Below are 22,673 nucleotides of genomic sequence, written 5' to 3'. Positions count from 1 at the left end.
AGACATAGTAACTGTATTCCGGTACCAAGGTCACTTGAACCTCAGCAGTCAAGCTGGAGTATGCAGGTGATACAAGTATTTGCTGTGCTTGGAAGTTTGAGCTCCAAGTCATCATCAGCTCATTCATTCTAGGAGTAAATAGTATATTTTCAGGGTTGTTTAGAAATGGAGGAATATTAGTGGCTCAATGGAAGAGCCATCAGCTCTTTTGTATAAAATGGAATGAGATCTTCAATAACATAAATAGACTGGGCTTGCGGCTATTACCCAAGAGACTTCCTAGCATGCTGCATCACTGTTTGATAAGGAATCTGTAGTGCAGTAGACAGGAGGGCTCTACAACCGGTAGTTAAAATTACCCAACATATCACCAGCACCAGTCTACCCACAATCAAGGACACATATACAGAAAGATGCTGGAAGAAGACCAGCAGTATCATGAAGAATCCCACTAATCCTCCTCCTCATGGACTGTTTGTCTCACTCACATCACGGAAGAGACTATGCAGCAATGATGCCAGGATCACTAAACTCAAAAACAGTTACTTCCTCCGGCCTTCAGGCTGATCAACCCCACCACCACCACATACACATCACCTAGCATCACTTTATGTACATACAATCATTTTATTATTTGTACAATGTATTTTATAGATTTGTTTTTATATTTACTGTGTTCTTTTTTGCATTTAGATTTGTGTTCTTTATGTTCTAGTGTTTTTTTTGCTGCATCGGATCTGAAGTAACAACCATTTTGTTCTCCTTTACACTAAGCAATCTTGAATCTTGAATCTTTTACCAGTGGTGTCATGTCAGATTATGTTAGTGGCACAAAAATCAATTTTGCAAATGTCAAAATGAAAGTAAATCTACCTCACCTGTCTCTGGATGTTATTGTTGCTTTGCCTCACTGCTGATATTTTGTCCTACAGTACAGTTACAGTTTTGACTCTTATTACGCAGCTAAAGACTGGAGCTTTCTGAGGTAACCTCCTTTTTCCCCAATTGGTGTTTACCTCCATGGCATTCTGGCAGTTGTGTGCCTGCTGTTAAATAGACAGAAATGATACTTCAAATGAGAATATGTGGTGAAAGTTGTTTTGCAGCAACAGTACGGTACAAAACATTTTAAAAATTTTAAATTACCATAAGAAATATACATGTATATAAAAAATTAAATTAAATATGTAGTGCAAAAGGGAGCAAAAATAGTGAGATAGTGTTCATGTGTTCATTGTCCTGTCAGAAATCTAATAGCAATGGAGGGAAGCTGTTCCTAAATCATTGAGTGTGTGTTTCCAAACACTTGACTGTGGTTCGGCTAATGTTCTAGCCAATTACCACGAAATTACTTGAAAAAGAAGTTGATTGTGGAACTTGGAAGTCGGAACTTGCCATTTCCTTTTGTTGAAATTCACATGAAGATTATGCATAACTTGTCAAATTAAAATGTTGTTCTGAGAATATTCTCTAATAATTTTTAACAATGTCATTCTCAATTCATGTCTGTTTCTGAATCTATTAAATCAACAGTACATTTATAAAGGACGAGACTTCAGACTGAGTTTTTATCCATAAAATAACATGCCATCTATCAATGTGACATTAGCAATAAGCTGATGTATTTCTTTGAGGCACTGCATTTCATAACAGTCTTCAAGTAAGCCTCTGGGTTTGCATTTGTTTCACTGTAAAACAACAATTATGGCTTGGAAAATGACTATGCATTGTTTTCTATTTTTGCATTAAGCTGTATGAATATACCTTACCTAATTTACTGTTGTAAAGTACACTCCCTAGTAATTGCTACATTTTTATTGACATGTTCTTATTGCCAGTTAAATGAGCTGGCCAAGTCCACATCAACTTTAATGAGTCTTTGTCCAGTTGTAGAACTCACTGGAATTTGTAATAGGGCTAATGTGATAGCCTTTGACACTCAGTGAAAGCTTCATTATCGCCACTTCAGTTAAATCCCTTCCCAGTTATTCACCAGAATTTTCATGAAACAAGGCTCCGCACAATGTATGAAGGCCTGTATTTCCTTTTACTGATAAAACCTAAGTGATAAAACCTAAGCTCTTGCTTGTCTTTTTTGAGAATTTTGTACCATGTATAAAAGACATGAACTTGAGATCCTTACCTTGAAGCCAAGTACATATATATAAAGTTGTGGAGGACTTAGAGAAACAGAAGATCTTTGTCACACAAACTCTCTGAGGCCTTTGTCAGTCAGCGTTGACCATGGATATTGTGTCTGAGCTGTCTTAGATACGCAAGCCTAGGCAGTGCGATATGGAGAGCAAGTTGTTGCCCATGCAGCAAGCTCCCCCTCTCCACACATCTGATGAACCTAAAGGAACAACAGAGATTGATAGAAAAACTACTACTTAACAAATCCTAAACAAATCTTAGTATAAATCCTGGGAGTGCAATCCAGAATCTTGAGTTATCCAGAGTAGGGAATGACCTCCACAGTTTGATAGCAAATGGAAAAAGACTGAGAGGAGTCTGAGTTCCACTTATCTTGAACTCAAGGAATAGCAAAACTCTGAAACCTTCCATAATCTGGAGGAGTAATGTTCGTAACTTGGAAAATTATACTTAATCACACAATGTTCATTTGCACTCTAGGGAAATATCAGCTGTACTTATCAATAATTTTCAGAATTCTTTCCTCTTCTAAGATTTATTATTTACACTTTCCCCAGATATACAGTACCGTGCAAAAGTCTTGGGCATATATATAGAGTGCTAGGGTGCCTCAGACTTCTGCACAGTACTGTTGTAATTTTATGTATTGCACTGTACTGCTGCCGCAGAGAAAAAAAAGTTTCATGACATACGTGAGTGATGATAAACCTGATCCTGATTGAGTCTCTATGATGGACTGAGAGAGGGAAGGGGGCTGGGGGTAGCGAATCATGGTTGGGAAAAGGGAAAGGGGGAAGGGATGGAGTGAGAAGCACCGGAGAGACATTCTGTAATGATCAATAAGCAATTGTTTGGAATCAAATGACCTTCCCTAATATCTCAGAGCTGGGTGTGTCTGGACCTGCAACATCCCCTGACCCTGGCATTCCTTTCTCTGCTACCTGTTCAATATCCCTCTCACAGCACTCCACCCTCACCATTCCCAACATCCTTTGCTCCAGCCAGATTTACAAACTCACTCTCCGCTCCACGTTGCCAAATACAGTACTGTGCAAAGGTCTTAGGCATTCTGGCTATAAATATGTGCCTAAGACTTTTGCCTAGTACTGTACCCTTTGTTATCTATTAGTCTTTATCAACACCACCGACACCTCGTTTCTACTGATACCAACAGAACCTGTATTTTCAGTCTCTTCTCGACTCTGTCATCCATTTTGCCTTTTTCTCTTCCTCTCAGCCACACTCCACCTACATTTCTCTGCAAACCAAAATCTTTATGTCTCCAACTTTCTCCAATTCTAATGCAAGATTTTCTCTGTTTTTCTGTCTCCATAGATGCTGCCTGACCTACACAGTACAGTGTTTCCATTATTTGATATTTTGACTTTCTAAGAGTATTGTTATGTAGCTGAAAATAACTCCTCAGCAAGCCATTTGTGGATAAATCTTGAAGGAATGTACCGAACCAGTGACAGAAATTCAACTAACATACCTTTTGTAATATTTTCCTAACTCTCGTGATGATTAGCGATTCTCATTTGGGTCAGGTTTAGTCTACAAAAGTAAGAAAAATATTGCAGAAATTATGATGGGTTCTCTTGCAATACGGTACGCCATTTTGGTCTCTATACCTTGCTATGGATTTGTCCTGAGATGAGGGGATTGTCCCATGAGGAAATATTTACTCATTCGAGATTAAAAGAATGAGATGGTAACCTAATTGAAGCATCTAAGATTATGAGGGGGATTGACAGAGTGACAGAACATGGTGAAAGGGTGACTCCTTTAAAACTAGAGGCATAGTCTCAGAATTTAAAAAAAAACATTTATTCTGAAATGAGAAATTTCTTCACATAGAGGTTTGTAAATCTTTGATATTCTTTACTTCAAAAATGATGTGCTTGCTCAGTCACTGGACATATTTAAAGTTGAGGTAAATCAGAAAATGACAACAAACTAGACAGGAAATTAATTGAGATGTTGTTGAATGGCAAAGTGGGTTCCAGGGAGTCATGGTCTAGTTCTGTTGCTATTTCTCAAGATTTTTGGGTTGATTTGTTAGCTTCAATGCCAAGAAGAATCCCTAGTGCACACTTTTCTGGGAAATACCTGCTAAAACCTTGATTTAACTTCAGATGATGAACTATGAAGATTGATGGCTACTTTAAAATAATAGGATGTTTGGAACAAGAATGAGCACTGCAGGGGGCCTTAAAAGGCTAATTTGCAACTGATTCCTTATCTGAAAGCAGGTATATCCAACAGTAGCACAAGAAATCCTGCACGAGGGACCCCTCACCTGGCTTCACCTATCCCTCACCCCCAATCAACCCAGTTTCTATTCTGAGCTGCTGAGTTCCTTCAGCATTTTGTGTGTTGCTTTTATTTACAACAGTTAAGCATTTGTTTTTATTGCACTGAAGTGCTGGCCTAGATTTTGCCTTTAATACCTGAAGCAGAGCTTGAACTTTGACAGATATCAAAATTCTACCACGAAGACAAGGAAGACTTCCTTTAAGTAATTACTCTATTTTCCTAGAGTTTGTGACCTTGCATTTTTATTATTGCTATCAAAAACACTTTCATTCTTTTTTAAGTCATCATTTTTCAATTGTGACAGATTCTACTGTACCATGACATCCCTTTTCCTATTTAGTATGCTGCATTCAGTGCTTATGCTGTGGTTTTCCCTATGGTGGGATTACCAAACACAGTGTGATCGAGGAACAGTCACAGCAGCAGGAGGAGGAGCTGGAGGCTCGGGAGAGCGCTGAGTGCTGGGTAGCAGCTCAGGTGAGTGTGTTTTAAAAAGGAGCATGGAGGGCCACTGAAGGGTTGAACAGAGCATTGATTAGTTGATTAGAGGGAGTGAGTACTTGAGATAATTGGCAGGGACAAATAAAAGGAGGGGTAACTGAAGAGGAGCAGCCAGTATGTGAGTGGTTCAGGGTAGGAGTGGAGCTTTGAGGCTTTGGCTCGAGAGGCTTTGGCGAGCAGAGCCTGCTCCCGGTGAGGTAAGGCCGGGTAAGTTTCTTTAATTAATTTAATTAACTTAGGAGTATTTAATGGAGGCAGCAGTTAGGGCAGTTGAGTGCTCTATATGCAGTATGTGGGAAGTCAGGGAGAGCACAATTGTCCCTGAGGACTACACCTGTAAAAGGAGCAACCAGCTGCAGCTCCTGACAAACCGAGTTAGGGAGCTGCAGCTGGATGAACTTCGGATCATTCGTGAGGCAGAGGCAGAAATAGACAGGCGTTTCAGGGAGATAGTCACCCCTAAAAGTCAGGAGGCAGGAAGCTGGGTGACTGTCAGGAGGGGGAAGGGGAGTAGACAGAATGAGCAGAGCACCCCTGTGGCCGTTTCCATCAATAATAAGTATACTATTTTGGATACTGTTGATGGGGACGACCTTCCAGGGAGAAGTTGTAGTGGTCACATCTCTGGCACTGAAACTGGAAAGGAAGGAGGGAAAAGAGGAGAGCAGTAGTGATAGGGGATTCGATAGTTAGGGGGACAGACAAGAGGTTCTGTGGGAGAGACCGAGAATCCCGGATGGTCTGTTGCCTCCCTGGTGCCAGGGTCCGCGATATCTCAGATCGAGTTCTCGGTATTCTCAGGAGGGAGGGTGAGCAGCCAGATGTCGTGGTCCATGTAGGGACCAATGACGTAGATAGTAAGGAGGAGGAGGTCCTGCAAAGAGAATATAGGGAGTTAGGTGCAAAGTTGAAGGACAGGACCTCCAGGGTTGCAATCTCAGGATTGCTACCCATGCCACGTGCTAGTGAGGCAAGAAATAGGAAGATAATGTAGCTAAGTACGTGGCTGAGGAGATGGTGCAGGAGGGAAGGTTTCATGTTTCTAGACAATTGGGCTTTGTTCCAGGGAAGGTGGGACCTGTTCCGACGGGACGGTTTGCACCTGAACTGGAGGGGGACTAACATCCTTGCAGGTAGGTTTGCTAGTTCTGCTCGGGGGGTTTAAACTAGATTTGCAGGGGGTGGGGAACCAGAGTGTTAGAGCAGATAGTGAGGTGGAGGAGGATAAAGGTCATGTGAGGACTGCATGTACAGACAGTAATCAAAAGATTGTACATGATAGAAATGTTCTCAGGTGCATCTATTTCAATGCAAGGAGTATTGTAGGTAAGGCAGATGAGTTTAGGGCGTGGATTGACAAGTGGGATTACGACATTATTGCTATTAGTGAGACTTGGTTGCAGGAGGGGCAGGACTGGCAGATTAATGTTCCGGGGTTCCGTTGTTTCAGACGTGACAGAGGGGGAGGGATGAAAGGGGGAGGAGTGGCATTACTAGTCAGGGAGAATATCACAGCTGTGTATAGACAGGACAGCCCGGAGGACTTGTCTGCAGAGGCCATATGGGTGGAGCTGAGGAACGGGAAAGGGATGATCACACTAATAGGTTTGTATTACAGACCGCCCAATAGTCAGAGAGAATTGGAGAAGCAAATCCGTAGAGAGATGCAGACCGATGTAAGAAACAGAAAGTTGTAATAGTAAGGGATTTTAATTTTCCGCATATTGACCAGGACTCCCACACTGTGAAAGGGTTAGATGGCATGGAGTTTGTCAAGTGTGTTTAGGAAAGTTTTCTAAAACTATACGTAGAGGTGCCAACGAGAGAGGATGCAATACTTGATCTATTAGGGAACCAGACAGGTCAGGTGACAGAAGTATGTGTAGGCGAACATTTTGGGTCCAGTGACCATACTGTCATTAGTTTCAAGTTAATTATGGATAAGGATAGGTCTGGTCCTCGAGTTGAGGTTCTAAATTGGAGAAGTGCCAATTTTGAGGAAATGAGAAAGGAGCTAGGAAGAGTGGATTGGGATAAGTTGTTTTCTTGCAAGGATGTGTTAAGTATGTGGAAGGCATTCAAAGGTGAAATTTTGAGAGTGCAGAGTTTGCATGTTCCTGCCAGGATTAGCAAAGTTAACAGGCATAAGGAACCTTGGTTTTCAAGGGATATTGGCGATCTGCTTAAGAAGAAGAGAGGTGTATAGCAGGTATAGGCAACAAGGAAAAAATTAGGTACTTGAGGGGTATAGAAAATGTAAGAAAATACTAAGGAAGGAGATGAGGAAGGCAAAAAGAAGACATGAAGTTGCTTTGGCAGATAATGTGAAGGTAAACCCAAAGGGTTTCTACAAGTATATTAAGAGTAAAAGGACAGTAAGGGACAAAATTGGTCCCCTAGAAGATCAAAGTGGTTGTCTATGTCTGGAGCCTCACGAGATGGGGGAACTCTTAAACAATTTTTTTGTATCAGTATTTACTCAGGAAACTAGCATAGCGTATGTGGAAGGAAGGGAAACAAGCAGTAGTGTCGTGGAACATATGGAGATTAAAGAGGACGAGGTGCTTGCTGCCTTACAGCGAATGAAGGTAGATAAATCCCCCGGGCCTGATATGATATTTCCTCGCGGACCTTGAGATAGATTAGTGTAGAAATTGCAGGGGCCCTGGCAGAAATATTTAAAATGTCCTTAGCCACAGGTGCGGTACCGGAGGATTGGAGGGTAGCTCATGTTGTTCCGTTGTTTAAAAAAGGCTCCAGAAGTAAACCAGGTAATTACAGGCCAGTGAGCCTGACATCAGTAGTAGATAAATTATTGGAAGGTGTTCTGAGAGATCGGATATACAAGTATTTGGACAGCCAAGGGCTGATTAAGGATAGTCAACATGGCTTTGTGCATGGTAGATCATGTTTAACGAATCTTGCAGAGTTTTTCGAAGAGGTTACCAAGAAAGTAGACAAAGGAAAGACTGTGGATGTTGTCTACATGGTCCTTAGTAAGGCCTTTGACAAGGTCCCACATGGGAGGTTAGTTCAGAAGGTTCAGACACTAGGTATCCGTGGAGAAGCTGTAAACTGGATTCGAAATTGGCTGTGTGGGAGAAGACAGAGAGTGGTAGTGGATGATTGCTTCTCAGACTGGAGGCCTGTGACTAGTGGTGTGCCTCAAGGATCTGTGTTGGGACCATTGTTGTTTGTTGTCTATATCAATGATCTAGATAATAATTTGGTAAATTGGATCAGCAAGTTTGCTGATGACCCTAAGATTGGAAGTGTTGTGGACAGCGAGGAAGGCTTTCAAAGCTTGCGGAGGGATCTGGACCAACTGGAAAAATGGGCCAGAAAACGGCAGATGGAATTTAATGCAGACAAGTCTGAGGTGTTGCATTTTGGAAGGACAAATCAAGGTAGGACGTGCACAGTAAATGGTAGGACACTGAGGAGTGCAGAGGAACAAAGGGATCTGGGAATTCAGATACATAATTCCCTAAAAGTGGTGTCACAGGTATACAGGGTTGTAAAGGAGGCTTTTGGCACCCTGGCATTCATAAATCAAAGTATTGAGTATAGGAGTTGGAGTGTTACGGTGAGGTTGTATAAGACATTGGTGAGGCCAAATTTGGAGTATTGTGTACAGTTCTGGTCACCTAACTATAGGAACGATATCAGTGAGATTGAAAGAGTGCAGAGGAGATTTACTAGGGTCTTCAGGAGTTGAGTTACAGGGAAAGATTGAACAGGTTAGGACTTTCTTCCTTGGAGCGTAGAAGAATGAAGGGAGATTTGATAGAGGTTTACAAAATTATGAGGGGTATAGACAGAGTAAATGTGAATAGGCTCTTTCCACTTAGATTAGGAGAGATAAATACGAGAGGACATGGCTTTAGGATGAAAGGGGAAAGGATTAGGGGGAACTTCTTCACTCAGAGTGGTGGGAGAGTGGAACGAGCTGCCATCTGACATGGTAGATGCGGGTTCACTCTTAAGTTTTAAGAATAAATTGGATAGGTACATGGATGGGAGAGGTCTATAGGGTTATGGACTGGATGCAGGTCAATGGGACTAGCGGAATAATGTTTTGGCACAGACTAGAAGGGCCAAATGGCCTGTTTTCTATGCTGTAGTGTTCTGTGTTTCTATGGTTCTAAGTCTAGGCGACTGCTTATCTCTCAGTGCTCCCAAAGGAAGGCCTCTGTCCCTTCAATGCTATCGGATGATATTACCAACGTTTTGTGATTTATGGATTGTGGACTGTAGCTCAATTTGGTCTCTTTCAGCGTGTTTTTAATATTCTGTGTTTTCGCCCATTCTTTCTTGTTGCTGTTTGGCATGATTTCATAGTTTTATTTGTGGGGTTGGGGGTTTGAGAGTTCTTTCCATTTGCATAACTTGTTTTTTGTGTATGGGGAGTGTTTGATGTTCTTGTTGCCATTTGCGTGATTTTTTTCCTTTTTTGTGTGGGGAGGGGTTTGATGATCATGTTGCCATTTGCAAGATTTTTTTCTTTGTGCAGGGGAGTGTTGATCTTTTTCTTTGAACAACTTCCATGGTTCTCACAGTTTTGTGGTTATCTGGAGAAGACAAATCTCAGAGTTGTTTACTGCATACCTGCTTAGATAATAAATGAACCTTTGAGTATCTCCATTCGGTCCACAAGGTTAATAGGCTTTCATGTGCTGCCATTCATTTTAATTCTGTTCCTTACCCCCATCCTGAACTCTGTTGCTTCAGCTGCCTGCAGTGTTCCAACAAAGCTCACAGTAAGCTTGAGGAACCCCATCTCATCTTCTGACTGACATTATTATAACTTTCCAGACTCAGCATTAATTTTTAAGTTTTTGATAAGTACCCATTGTGGCCATACATTTCATATTTCCAGGAATTGGTATCTTTTATGTTTTTAATGTATTCTTCTCCGATTTGTTCCTGGCCCAGACATTATCTCATATTTATCATCCTGTTTCACTTTGCTCGACCATTACTTTACTCGTTCAGTATCTTCTGCCCTCTATCTTATCACAGATTTCCCCTGTTGTTCACTCTGCCTTTCCAATGGAACTTTTTTTTGGAATTTGTATTGAAGTGCAGGGTAGGAAAGCTTTATGAGTTTGGATTATAGTGCTGTACTTACATTCCTTTAGATGGGGTGGCTAAAAGATCACAGATGCAAAATAGCAAGTCACCCATCAGAATAGGGGTGAGAAATTTCTTCCCTCAGAGGGCAAAGAATCATTAGAATTCCTCTCCAAGTAGGCTGTGGCTATTTCTTTTCATTCTATTGTTTTCTAATTGGTCATTCTGATTGAGCCACCACAAAGTAAGGATTTTTGCAGTATCAGTCAAGCTGGATTTATTCCGTGACAGTAGACAACTAAATTTAATTATCTTGAACCACTGAAAATCAAACAACTGCAGGTTCTGGAAGACTGCAATAAATTGGAAAATACTGGAGTCTCAGCAGGACAGGCAGCATCTGTGGATTGAGAAACAAAGTGAATGTTACAAGTCAAAATGCACTTCATTAAAACTAACTTACTTTCTCTCTTCCAATAAGGTGTATTCAATCTGAAACATTAATTTTGTTTCCGTTTTTACAAATGTTTCCTGACCTGAGAAGTTACTATTTTGATATTTTTCAGCAGTTTTTTTTTACTATTTATATATTTTATAGATTGAATTAGTTGCATATTCCATCTCCAAGATTCATTAATATGGACAAAGTATGTGAAGCAGTAGTTATTAAAAGATCTGGCATGTTCCATTAACAGTAAAGTCGGTGATATATTTTTAGAATATCATTTTCTATATTTCTAAGTGACTGGAGTAAGTCTAGCTGAGATGGACTGATAATAATTATACTGATGATAATCGTCTTTATAATTGTAGTCCACTTCTCAAGAACTTCCCTGCATGAAGCACCAGAACAACAACTGTTTTCCAAGAACACATAAATATGGAGAATAGAAACAGTGAATGAAAATAAAGTTCACAATCAGTAACATTGCAGGGGCAAGTTAGATGGATTTAAAAGCATAAAAAGCTGAAAGGTCATGTTGCAGCTAAGAGCTGAACAGGTTTAACATTGTGTTTCAGTGTCCATTCATCAGAAGTGGTCTGCTGAATATTTCCACCATTTCCCACATCTCAATTAATTTCCTGTCTACAGTGTCTTCCTTTTGGAATTAAATTAATTGGTAAATTGGTATATTATTGTGACACGTTCTGAGGTACAGTGATCAGTATATATATATTACTTCAACAGTCCTTTGAGGTAGTACAGGGAAAAACAATAACAGGATGCAGAATAAAATGTTACACTACAAAGAATGTGCAGTGCAAGCAGACAATAAAATGCAAAGCTGTAATGAAGTGGATTGTGAGGTCAAGAGTCCCATCTTATACAAGGGAACCTTTCAAGAGTCTGATAACAGGGAACCTTTCAAGAGTCTGATAACAGTGCTATAGAAGTTGTTCTTAAGCCTTGTGGTACGTGCTTTGATGCATTTATATCTTCTATTCCTAATACATGTAAATGTATTTATTTACTTATTGAGATACAGCAAGGAATAGGCCCTTCGAGCCAGACCGCCCAGCAATCCGCTGATTTAATCCTAACCTAGTCATGGGACTATTTAGAAAAACTAATTCACCATACCAATTAGTAGGTCTTTGGATTATGGGAGGAAGCCTGGACACCTGGAGGAAACCCACACTGTCATGGGGAGAATGTACAAACTTCGTACAAACAGCGGCAGTAATTGAACCCGGGTTGCTTGTACTGTAAAGTGTTATGCTAACCACTAAACTAGCGTCCTGCCCAAATATATATGGCAAATAAAGTTGATCCTCCTCCTTGATCCTTAAATTCCTTCCACATGATCAGAGGGTGGAGAAGAGAGAATGTCCAGGGTGAGTGGGGTCTTGGATTATGTGGCAGCAGGGAGATGTTGCAGACAGGTTCCACAGAGGGGAGGCTGGTTTCTAAGATATGCTGAACTGTGTGTCCTTGCTGTCAGGGGTAGAGCAGTTGCCATACCAAGCCATGATGCACCAAGATATGAATCGCAGGTCATGTCTAAATTGGGCATGACTGAATGCAGTTACTGGAGTGGAGGAGCAGATGGATATTTGCACAGAACTTGCTAACCGCCTACTCTTTTTGTTGACCTACAAGCTGAACTTCTCTGGGCCTGTTAATGACTACTTATGAGAAGTGGTGAATTTCCTTACCATAATGTAGGTAGGCTAGAAAAAGCTCTAAAACATTGCCATTGGGTTAAATGATGCCTCTGGCTTTGATGACTAGGTACACATCAAGCCCTTTATGTAATCTGAATACCCCCAATAAAACAGCAAAAAAATAGAAAAAACTAACCATTTAACTAAATTGTTAGCAGCAATTAAAAAGTTCAAAAATTAATACAAATTCTAAAACACAATTAATTTTAAAAATGTATAAATTAACTGAAATCCTGGTATCTCACAGCCTTTCTTCTCCATTCAAGTTAATGGTCTTGGTGTTCCTGCTACAATTCCTTTTTGCAGATTTCCCAGCATAACTACTGGGTTATTGTATTTTGTTTACATGTGTCCAACGTTAAGAGTGCAGTCAAGAGAAACCCCAGCACAGACTGGGAGCCTTGAATCTCATGACAAGTATAGGGGTAAATGCCAGCGTTATTGGTATTGCACTTGCCAATATTTTACCTCATGTCCGGCCCAAAATATTCTGTGCCCTCCCATATCGTGTGCTCAAGATGTGCATAAAATAATTAGTAATTAAGGAGAATTAAACACCTTGAGTTGATAGCTGCTTTGTGTCATGTACAAAATAAAGTCCATCAAATTTGGACAGTTTATTTGGGAGCTACTAAATTACACTGAAATCCCTTCTGAAATTCCTTCTGAAATTAACTTAGATTCACTTAAGATTCAGTTGATGCTGCTATTTGAGTGGCAGTGACTGCACTAATCCTAAGACGTCGAACTGTTTTGGTTCTCATGGGGTTTCTTAGAAATTCAGAGGAAGTACTCTAATGTTCCTTATGAAGGGAAAAGACATTTTGGAGACATGCCAAGCAAATATTGTGAACATTTAATGAGTTCTTTAAGGAGTTTTATTCTATCTGCAAATTATCAAGCTCCTTTTAAGAAAAAAGGACAGGAATTCAAAGTATTGTCATAGTGATTATTGGCAAAGTCAGTGAGGAACGGATGTCCTGGTTACTTTGAGAAATCTTTAACTAATCACAAAATTGCAAGGGTGAATAACCAAAACAAAAAGGGTTAAAAAAGAACTCTGTTGTTAGAACAGACACTCAAATATATTTTTCAAAAAAAAACTTATGATTGTTTCTGGAACATTCTGTATGGAATAATTCATAAACATTAAGCTAATTTAAGTTGCACCAAACATTGAATACTTATGACTCCAGCTGTGCTATTGGCTGCATGGACAGCTGTTAATGTTGCTGTAAGTAACCTGGATACATTATAAGCCTCAGTGCAATAATTATTTCTGCATTCCATTGTTATATCAATGTTTTGAAAGAGTATAATGCATTTGATAAGAATTGCTGCATTTAATTTTATGTGTAAGTTTCTGATAGTCACATCTGTTTTGTGGAAATTGGTTTAAAGTTTCTGTCTCAATCAAACACTAAACTGCAGAGTGAGCTGTCATTAAGTGGAGTGAAGCTGGCAAGGATTTTCATGCAGCCAATGCTACTCCGTTCCCAGAGTCCCTGCTGTGTAGTTGTTCAACTCTCCAAGAAGCCTGTTAAAGAGTCCCTGAGAGCATGTGTAAAGCCCTCCATGTTAATAGTTAATTGGATAGGATGGCAAGATGAGAGGACAGCTGAACATGTGGGCCTCTCAGTCTCAAGCACTAGTGGACTTTTTAGTTTAATAATAGCAGCTGTTCACATTGTTGAACAACTTTGTTTTCTTCAGTTTCACAAATGATGAAAAGCAGAACGATTCCTCAGAAACTTGCCTTTTTATTGGAAAGTGGAGAGCTCCCCTGCTGCTTCTGCTCTGCCACCGCTTCAGACGACATCACGTGCCGTTGCTCCTCCAATCATAGCAGACAGTGTGGGATCCCATAATCGTACATCTAACACACTGTTTTATTTCCTTTGCGATGATTATGACAGAAAAAGGAAAACAAGTAGGGAAGGCACCATCAGTATCAACATCATTTGTCATGGAACGTTTCTTGAATATAAATAGGAAATTAGTTAAAATAAGTATACCCTTTCAACAGATAGCTTTCTTTATTCCTGGTTACAAGACTAAGCATTAATATCTGTACACAAAGAGAAATTCACTTAACATGAAATAAAAGAAGTGTTGTTCATTGAAGTACTTATTCCATAGTGTTGAGAGAGAGAGAGAGATGTAGATTCCATACTCAACTCTCTTCTGGAACCTGATGCATGCCTGTAGAACTAGCACTATCGGTTTGGAATCAAATAACTTTAATCTGTTTCTGATAATTGAGGAATGGTGTCAGAGCCAAGTTGCAAGTGTCTAGGATTGCTTTTAACCAAGGTTCATTTAACATTATTCTTTTTGAAGTGATGCCAAGACCAAGTATTGCAATTATATTCACTGAATATTATGTTAGCTTTATCTAATTCTATTATTTTCTAATTCTTAGGAATTTCTGCGACCTATAATATGGTTAAAAGTTTTGGAAACACCTGGAAAAAAAAAAGACTCACTTGCATCAAATTTAACATCATAATCTGAATTTGTCAAAATGCACATAAATGAAATAAGAGTTGAACAAAATGTATCTAGGAACAAGGCCTGATGTCTTTAGGACCACAACTAAATGATGTAAGCCTTAGTCAACTTCTCATCATGGTGTGGAAATAGAGTCATCTGTTCTGGCATATGGAATCTTTGGCTTCCATGCTATTCAATCTTCAGATTACCCAACATCTCAGCCATTGGTACAACTATTCTGAACAAAGGGCACTAAACAACCTCTAGATTTACCCCATTTAGAGGGGCAGATGCAAGGTGTGTATATATATAGAGAGAACTGAATACATATGCAATGTCTTTCAAATATTTGGTGTGTTGGTTGTGAATTGTACGGATCACCATTATATAGTTTGAGGTACATTGCATTATGTAAATACTTAGTTACTACTGGATATTTGCTTAACCATATAGCTGACCATATACCCAGGATGAAAATTTGATTGATGTTGTCTTTGTTACATCTCTTTCCATCTGTAACTGGCACATTAGTATTTTTGCTGTACACGTAAGTTTTTTTCCACAAACTGAGGTGTGTATTGCAATATAGAACTACTGAACTGTGCTTGAGAACCTTTCTCCCCCTTCTGAAGGAGAAGAACGAGCATAAAAGCTCTTATCCACAAATGCACCACTTTATATTAATATTTAATTAGCAGGCAAATTGTACTGTGTGTCTGAAAGCTTCTGAAGAGTTGTTAGTGCCACAATTGACCTAAAAGTTTAATAATAACTCACTCCATAGAGCAAATGCCAGTTCAACATAGGGAAACAGTGCAAGCCAATTCCTTTGAGATGAGAAAGCAAACCAAATGGCAGGCGAGAGTTCCTGGGATGGAACCTTCTGGAAAGCAAGGAGATGGAGTAACTTTGAAGCCAGGCTTTATATGAAAACAGTGGGGAAAAAGCTGATCCCTCCTGCTCTGGGAGATGCTGGTTTAAGGCCAAAATCTCATGAAACAGAAGTGCAGTTAGATCCTGTAACAGAAGGCACTGGTAGCCCTAATAACCTGGCAAGCAGAGGAGGGGGCAAAATAAAGGCTGCTTCTGGGAACAAAAATCAAAGAAATGCTTCATAGTAACTGTAATTAAGAGCACTCACTTGTATTTTTCCTGTGTCCAATATGCTCTTTGTATCCATCAAAATACAGAAAACTTGCATTACTGTCACATCTGTGTATTATTAGTTTTCACATTCGGCTGACTTGGATGTCTTAATTATCATGCTCATCACTGAATTGGTATAAATCATTGTGGATAATAACATATTACTTAAAGAATTCTTGTGCAGAGATGAAATGATTTATTTAGAAAGTAGTGAATGAGCATCATGGTGGTATTAATGCCCTTTTTAACTTAATTAATAGCAACTTTATCATTTCACATATTGCTGGTAATTAATCCCTAGAAGCAGAACATTGACTTAAATGTGAGCTTGATTGAAGGACTGAAGTGGATGTTTCTACGACAGTAAGGGCTGTTTTTTTTTATCTGAAAGCCTGAAGGAAATATTTAAACAGTTTGCTATTCCTCCTGAGAGGGGGTTGGGCTGTAAAAAAATATTATTTAAAGAGTTGTAGAATACTAATGTTATACATGCAAGTGTAAACTAAGCAATTACCGCTATAATAGGTAATGGTCTGGCCAGCAGAGGGAGTAGTCTTCTGTCTCCTAGCACATTCCCATCATTCTTCCCACCTGCCCCCTCTCCCAGCCAGTCTTCCATCTGGACCGAGGCCTGCCTGTCTGCTTCTGATGACAGGCTATAATTTTTCTCCCATCAACGTGCGAACACTTGGTACAGGATTAGTATAAGCTCATTTGGAAGTTTCAGTATCTGTAGCCAGCACCTTCATTACAGGAGTCAGCTGTTTTTATTGCCTCCTATATTTTGAACAGCTTTTGTGTATTTACTTGCTTACGACAGGGAGCAGAATTAGGCCAAACATTTTCATCTCCCCCTTTCCTTCCCTGTTTTGTTTTAGAAGTCTTGAGTTTACAAGATTTAAATAATTGTGTTTTATAAGTTTACAGAATATAAACAATTGTTTTCTCTGTTTATTGACCCATGGTGCATTTAGAGTTGCACAATGATGATATTCTCTTGATGGTAATATTACATATATTCCCTACGATCTTGGAAACATGGGGAATTGATGTTAAATTAAAGATGTGATTGTCAGCTACTTTCTTGTTAAGTCATTTCACGTAGTTTAATAACATTGCATACCAAGGAACTTTTCCACAGTCTGTGCGAGACTAGCTATAAAACAAGTTACTGGTTAGTACTGCAAGAATGGGCAATGTTATGAAATGAGTCATCAGATTAATTCAGTCAGTAGATTTTAAAAGTACTAACTTAAAAAATGAATTTTACCTTTTTCATAATCAGTTACTGAATAGATTTATGTATAATCAATATGCTTCTATAAATGAATAACATTTTATACTACAGAAATAATTATGGGATGTCATTTGATGTTGGAAAAGAAATTCATTTATTTGAAAGGTTGGCCAAAATGATGCAGGTATTTTGTTTCGGGAGTAAATTTGATGGGCCGAATGGCCTAATTCTGCTTCCTGTCTTATGGCCTTGATGCTGAATAATACTGGCATGATTTTTTTTGAAAGTGCAGATCACCTAGATATTTACTACTTGAAGAGTATCATAGGATACATAGGATTCACAGGTTTTCTTTACTGATTTATGAATTGTGGATCATTGGTACAAATTATTAATTTATTTAAATCTTTGTATGAAGTTGTATTCTATTTTCAATGCTTATGCAACTCCCTGAATGTAACTCATTTATTGATTCCCTACTATTTTTGCCAGCACTCAGAGGAAATTTATTTCCTTTTTCCTAAGACAACGTTTTGGCTAACCTTTCAAACAATGAATTTCGTTTGTAACATCATATGTCATCCCAGAATTATTTCTGTTCCTTCTCACATGATCCAGAATAAAGCGTAAATGCATATCATCTTAAAATGTGCTACCTTTTGACATGAACTCATTACTAAGGATGACAAAGTATTCTATGGTAAACAGGATGGTGATTCATTGAGTGGAATTACATATATTGCAAGTTGATCATTTTACAAATGAATAAATCAATCTGTATGTCTCTTTTCCTGTAATAATGCACATGTAGCTTCAACCTATCTTTGCAAATGAAGTGAATTTGTACAGGTCTGCAGCTTAATGTAGCTGAAACACTGCCTCCCTAATGTAAAAGACTATAATTTATAACTAAAAACATTTTGTACATGGTAGCATTATACCTAGAGTATATAAAAAAAATTGTGATTTTGTTACATATTTGGTAATCATGAAACTGAAAAAATGAGCCAAAACCAGTTTTTAACCTAGAACCATTTATCCACAACAGAATAATTTAAAACCATGAAAAAAATTGACTTCATGAATCAAGACGAAACATTTAATTATTTTGAAAAATATATACTAAATAACACTGACTTTATTTTTCTTTTTTTGCTTATTTTAATCACCTATATGGAAAAATGCATTTTGCGCATACCTTCTTTAATGTTTTTACACTGAAAATATGGTCCTAAATTGTTATTACTTTTTTAACCACGTTAGACCTTTTTTTTCTGTAAATCTACCTAATGGATAATATTTCAATACCTCCAACAGCTTTTTCCTGTGCAGGCCTCCCCTCTCTCGGGGACTTTAAGCTTGCCTTCTGCTGTATTCCTGGAGCTCTCAGCCTTCAGCTGGGTCTTGCCTACCAATATATATTTTGCACATGAGGCACCTCAGTACTGATTGCCAGCGCTGCTGCTGCCTCTAACCCAGCCTCAGCCATACCCATGTCCATTTAGTTCTCTCATTCCCCTGCTCACCCACCCTGAGCTAACATCAGCTCAAAATACAGTATTTAAAATCAAATCATACCAAAACAAAAAAAATGTAATGAAAATAGCGTAAGAACTGAGGAAAAATTAGCAAAATCCAAAATATATGAAGTATCCTAAAATGCAGTCAGCTTTACTAGGTAAAAGCGAGCATGACATAGAACAAAAAGGACAAGGTAAGAAAGAAAATAAAGTGAATCCTGCAAAAATAAGTTAGACTTTATTTAAGAGATCACTTTTGATAGAGGCTCTAATTATTTGTAAATTTTTAACAGGAGATCGAATAATATTATGTAAATATGAAGATCTTCAGAGACAATGCTGCAATTGCAGTCCACCCTAAACAGTAATAATTTAATGCAAGACACATCGCATGCTTTGTTGTCTTTTCTTAAAATGCATCAAGAAACGATGGAAGGGCAATGACTTTGCAGCTTTGAAGCTGTTTCCAGTTTACAATTGGTGTATAGCAGATGAATTGACATGAAAGAAAGCATTATGCTGTCTATAAAAATCCACTTAATGAAAGGTACCAATGCAAAAAAATCCTTACATCAGTTATGTGACTTTTAACATTATTGAAATATCTAAATGCAAAGTAAACCTAGATATGCACTTGATTTCATTACTTCATAAAATCAACCTTGTATATATTTATAACCAAACTGTTTTTTCCTGTAGAAACCTAATATTAACAAAGATTAATTTGAGAACTAGCTGATCATTAATACAGGTTTAAGTTATCCTGATTTATTTTTCTGCTAATATATTAAACGTATTCTGTTTTCCTTTTTCTAGTCATTTAAAGCTATTTTCTTCTATGCTCTACAGAACAAAGCAGTTATAGGCCGTGTGGCAAAATTATCAGATACTGTGATTGGCCTTGAATCATTTAATGCTTCTGAGAGGGAAACCAATCCAATCTACAAGGACTATCACGGTAAGTCTAATTGTGACCAAAGTACCCAAGTGATTTATAGATATTTAGCAGTTTGCTCTTTAATTAGTTTATCTGCCATAAGGTAGTAATTGATTTCATTTCAGAATCTGCATTTTGACTGTCTCCCAGTGTAGCAATCTATTGGTCAGACTGTTTATCTTTTACTGTGCATTAGGACTGTGAAAGTAACATGGCAACTACTCGCATGTTGTCAAGCCAAATTACCAAGACAGTGCTCAATCAGATGTGCATCATTGTAGGCAGGCTTTTGGGAATACTCATGCAGAGGAAGCCAGGCAGCCACTCGGCCAGTGAGCTTACCAATTCCCGATACCATGACGAGACTGCACCAACTCAGCCAATGTTCCTGTCACAAAAGATCAGCTTAGATTTGAGCTCACAGTGCTCGAAGCTAAAAGCAGACCTCGTGTCTACACCAGTTCCTAACAGTCATAAATGAGCTTCATTTCAAAATATTCATTTATTTTACACATCCATTCTGATTTATGCCCTTTTTAAAGGCTGTTTACTACAACAGCATGTAACAAATTGCTAATGGCTGAAGCCTCAAAATACATTTCTTTTATAAACACTGTAGCCATTCCAACCTATAAGCCATGTTTTTGCTATCTGATTACTGATGCATTTAATAAAATACAGATCATTCAGTTTTTGGGCAGCAAAGCAAGGTGATAGCCACATTTACTTACTGTAAATATAAGGGAAAATATCACAAATGGGCCTCTATCAGAACTACTTTTGTTGATGTCTCCATATCTGCACCTAAATGTAATTAGTTTTACTTGGACAAGGATTTTTGTTTATCTTATTCTGCTTGATTACTTGAGCATAATCACACTGTTTGCTTCATTGCTTCTGATGGCGATCCCTGGTTTAAAAAGGGACAGTGAGGAATGTAATTGTGGAGAGTTCTGCTATCAGCATGTTTAATTTATGCAGCTGCATGATAGCATTTTGTTTTAATTTAAATCTTTCTTAAGGTTTATTCCATGTTCGTCAGCTTCCTCGGCTTAATTGTTTAATCTCTGATGTGCCTGATACAAAGGACCTTGCATTCAAATTGAAACGAAAATTGTTCACTATTGAGGTAGGAAACACTGAGGTTTGTTTTAATGCTCCACTTAATACAGCAAAAGAGTAAGTTGTTTTGTAAGTTAATAATTAAATGAGCTATGCCTTATATGTGGCCGTGTAGACGGTTATTTTTCATACAAGCTATCATCTTTCCAATTTTGCCTCCAAAATGAGGAAGTGTTTGTGGTGGGTGGGAGAGGGCAAATAATTCTTTGCTACATTTTCATTTTATGGATCAAGACTCAGTAACTATCCAGAATAAACTGCAACGCAAAGCTGTGCAGCATTAAGTCTATGATCATTTGTCAAATTAATTGCTTAGATCTGCTGGTACTTGATTCCATCTCATTGTGGTAGATCTGAATTAAAATAGCTTTGTAACAAAATACGGTTGGGCATCATTAATAATTTTGGTATTCATCACTTGCAGTTCCCAGCATATGTTGCAATGAATGGAAATAATGGGAATCGCAATGTAGTACTAACTGTTCAACATTGTCTCCAATTGCTACTGCTGATCATAGGCTTGCATCAACTAGCACATTACTGGTTTCAGAAAATACTTTAACATGTGTTAGTGAGTTAATTGAAAATTGTAATATACTGTGGACACATTATCAGTATTAAACACCACTACAATGGTAATTGCCACTCCAGCAATTATTTCCTTTGCTTTATTAAGCAAATATCACTAGTCTGGGAATTTTTTCTAAAATGATTATAGTGGTTAATGTTCTAATGTTCTACCAGATTCAAACTTCTTCAGTGATCTAAGATATTTGTGGTATTTATAATCTGATGTGTTGAGACTGAATTGAACCCATTCCCTTTTTCCTGTGTTACTAAATAGCAAATGAATACAACTGTTAACCAATTAAGGCTGAAGTATTAATTAACTAAGCATGAAAAGGTGAGTGCATATTTGAGGAGTGGCTTTTTGTGATGTGATAATTATTTCTTCTCCAGTCCTTGTGTAGTGTCTTCACTGGAGATAAAATAAGTGGGCAGCCCTGACAAACCATATTATTTAATCTCCTGTCAAGTGGAAAGCATTTAAGCAGGCCACTTGTCTTGGCTATTTCAGCTTATACAAGGGAATTCAGCACAAATAAATTAGCATATTTTGTCTTATTCACTAGCTGCTGGTCAATTTGGGTTGGCATTACTTTGGTGTTTGGTACTTCACCCTGGAGTGACCACTGTGGCCCTTCCATGACCCTCTGGCCTCTTGACTAACCACTCGATAAGGCAACTGTTGTCACCATCCCTCTTTTTCTTCTTAAGATTTTCTATCCTTTTTTTTTTGCTTTCTACACCCCCACCCTTAAAACTACCCACTGCACCCTTTTAAAAAAAACCTATTAATCATTAAAGATGCAGTCCACTGACAATTAAGATGTCCTTTTCTTAATTAATGGTTATCAGTGATCTTCATTATTTAATTGTGTTGAGAATAGTTAATAGTTAATCGGGTGGCCAATTGTTTGATTGGGTCATCTTGGGAGCAATGCTGTAGATGTTTTGATTGGGATACTCCCCTGTTATACCCACTTAGCAACCCACGATGAAGTCGTAAAGTTAAGCGTCTGTTAGGAATAGCCCCGTGATTCCTTGTTAACACATCAATGTAATTGAATGCAATTTTCCACATAATTAAGGTTCTTAAAGAGTTATGTTTCATGTATAACAACATGCACAAAAAGAAGATTTTTAAAGCTCTAACTTGCAATCATCTACCTCGTTCTAGGTAGTGTATAGAATCATAGAGTTCAAATCACACTATTATATTTGTGCTATAATAGCTAAATTTTTAAAGAGCTGTTTATGGTTCATTCTGATTTACAAACATTATTGAATCTATCAGCAGCTTAAATTCAGGTTTATTGGCCCCTTAAGTTTGAGTAAAAGTTGTTCAAACTCATGAAATTTTCTTCAGACCCCTAATTTTATGATTGCCTCAATAATTTTGGTAGGACAAAAGCAAATATGACATAAAGCAATCAGCTGAACAGAT

General features: G+C 38.3%; 1 protein-coding gene across 5 annotated transcripts in view; it reads left to right on the top strand.

Moving 5' to 3' along the window:
• The window catches only part of elp4 (elongator acetyltransferase complex subunit 4), a 230,912-nt gene that overhangs the window by 98,934 nt on the left and 109,305 nt on the right, over positions 1-22,673 (top strand). For 4 of the 5 annotated variants that reach the window (XR_011887814.1, XM_072272814.1, XM_072272818.1 and 1 more), the window contains 2 exons: positions 19,456-19,564; positions 20,566-20,672. Coding sequence is in view for 4 of the 5 variants with exons in the window: in XM_072272814.1 (XP_072128915.1) it covers positions 19,456-19,564; positions 20,566-20,672 (216 nt within the window). In the remaining variant the exon portion in view is untranslated. The remainder of the gene's footprint in view (positions 1-19,455; positions 19,565-20,565; positions 20,673-22,673) is intronic. The other variant, XM_072272816.1, reaches the window with a different exon arrangement.

Source organism: Mobula birostris, chromosome 11 (genome assembly GCF_030028105.1).
Source record: "Mobula birostris isolate sMobBir1 chromosome 11, sMobBir1.hap1, whole genome shotgun sequence".
NCBI classification, from domain to species: domain Eukaryota; kingdom Metazoa; phylum Chordata; class Chondrichthyes; order Myliobatiformes; family Myliobatidae; genus Mobula; species Mobula birostris.
This window is presented reverse-complemented; position numbering and strand designations above follow the sequence as displayed.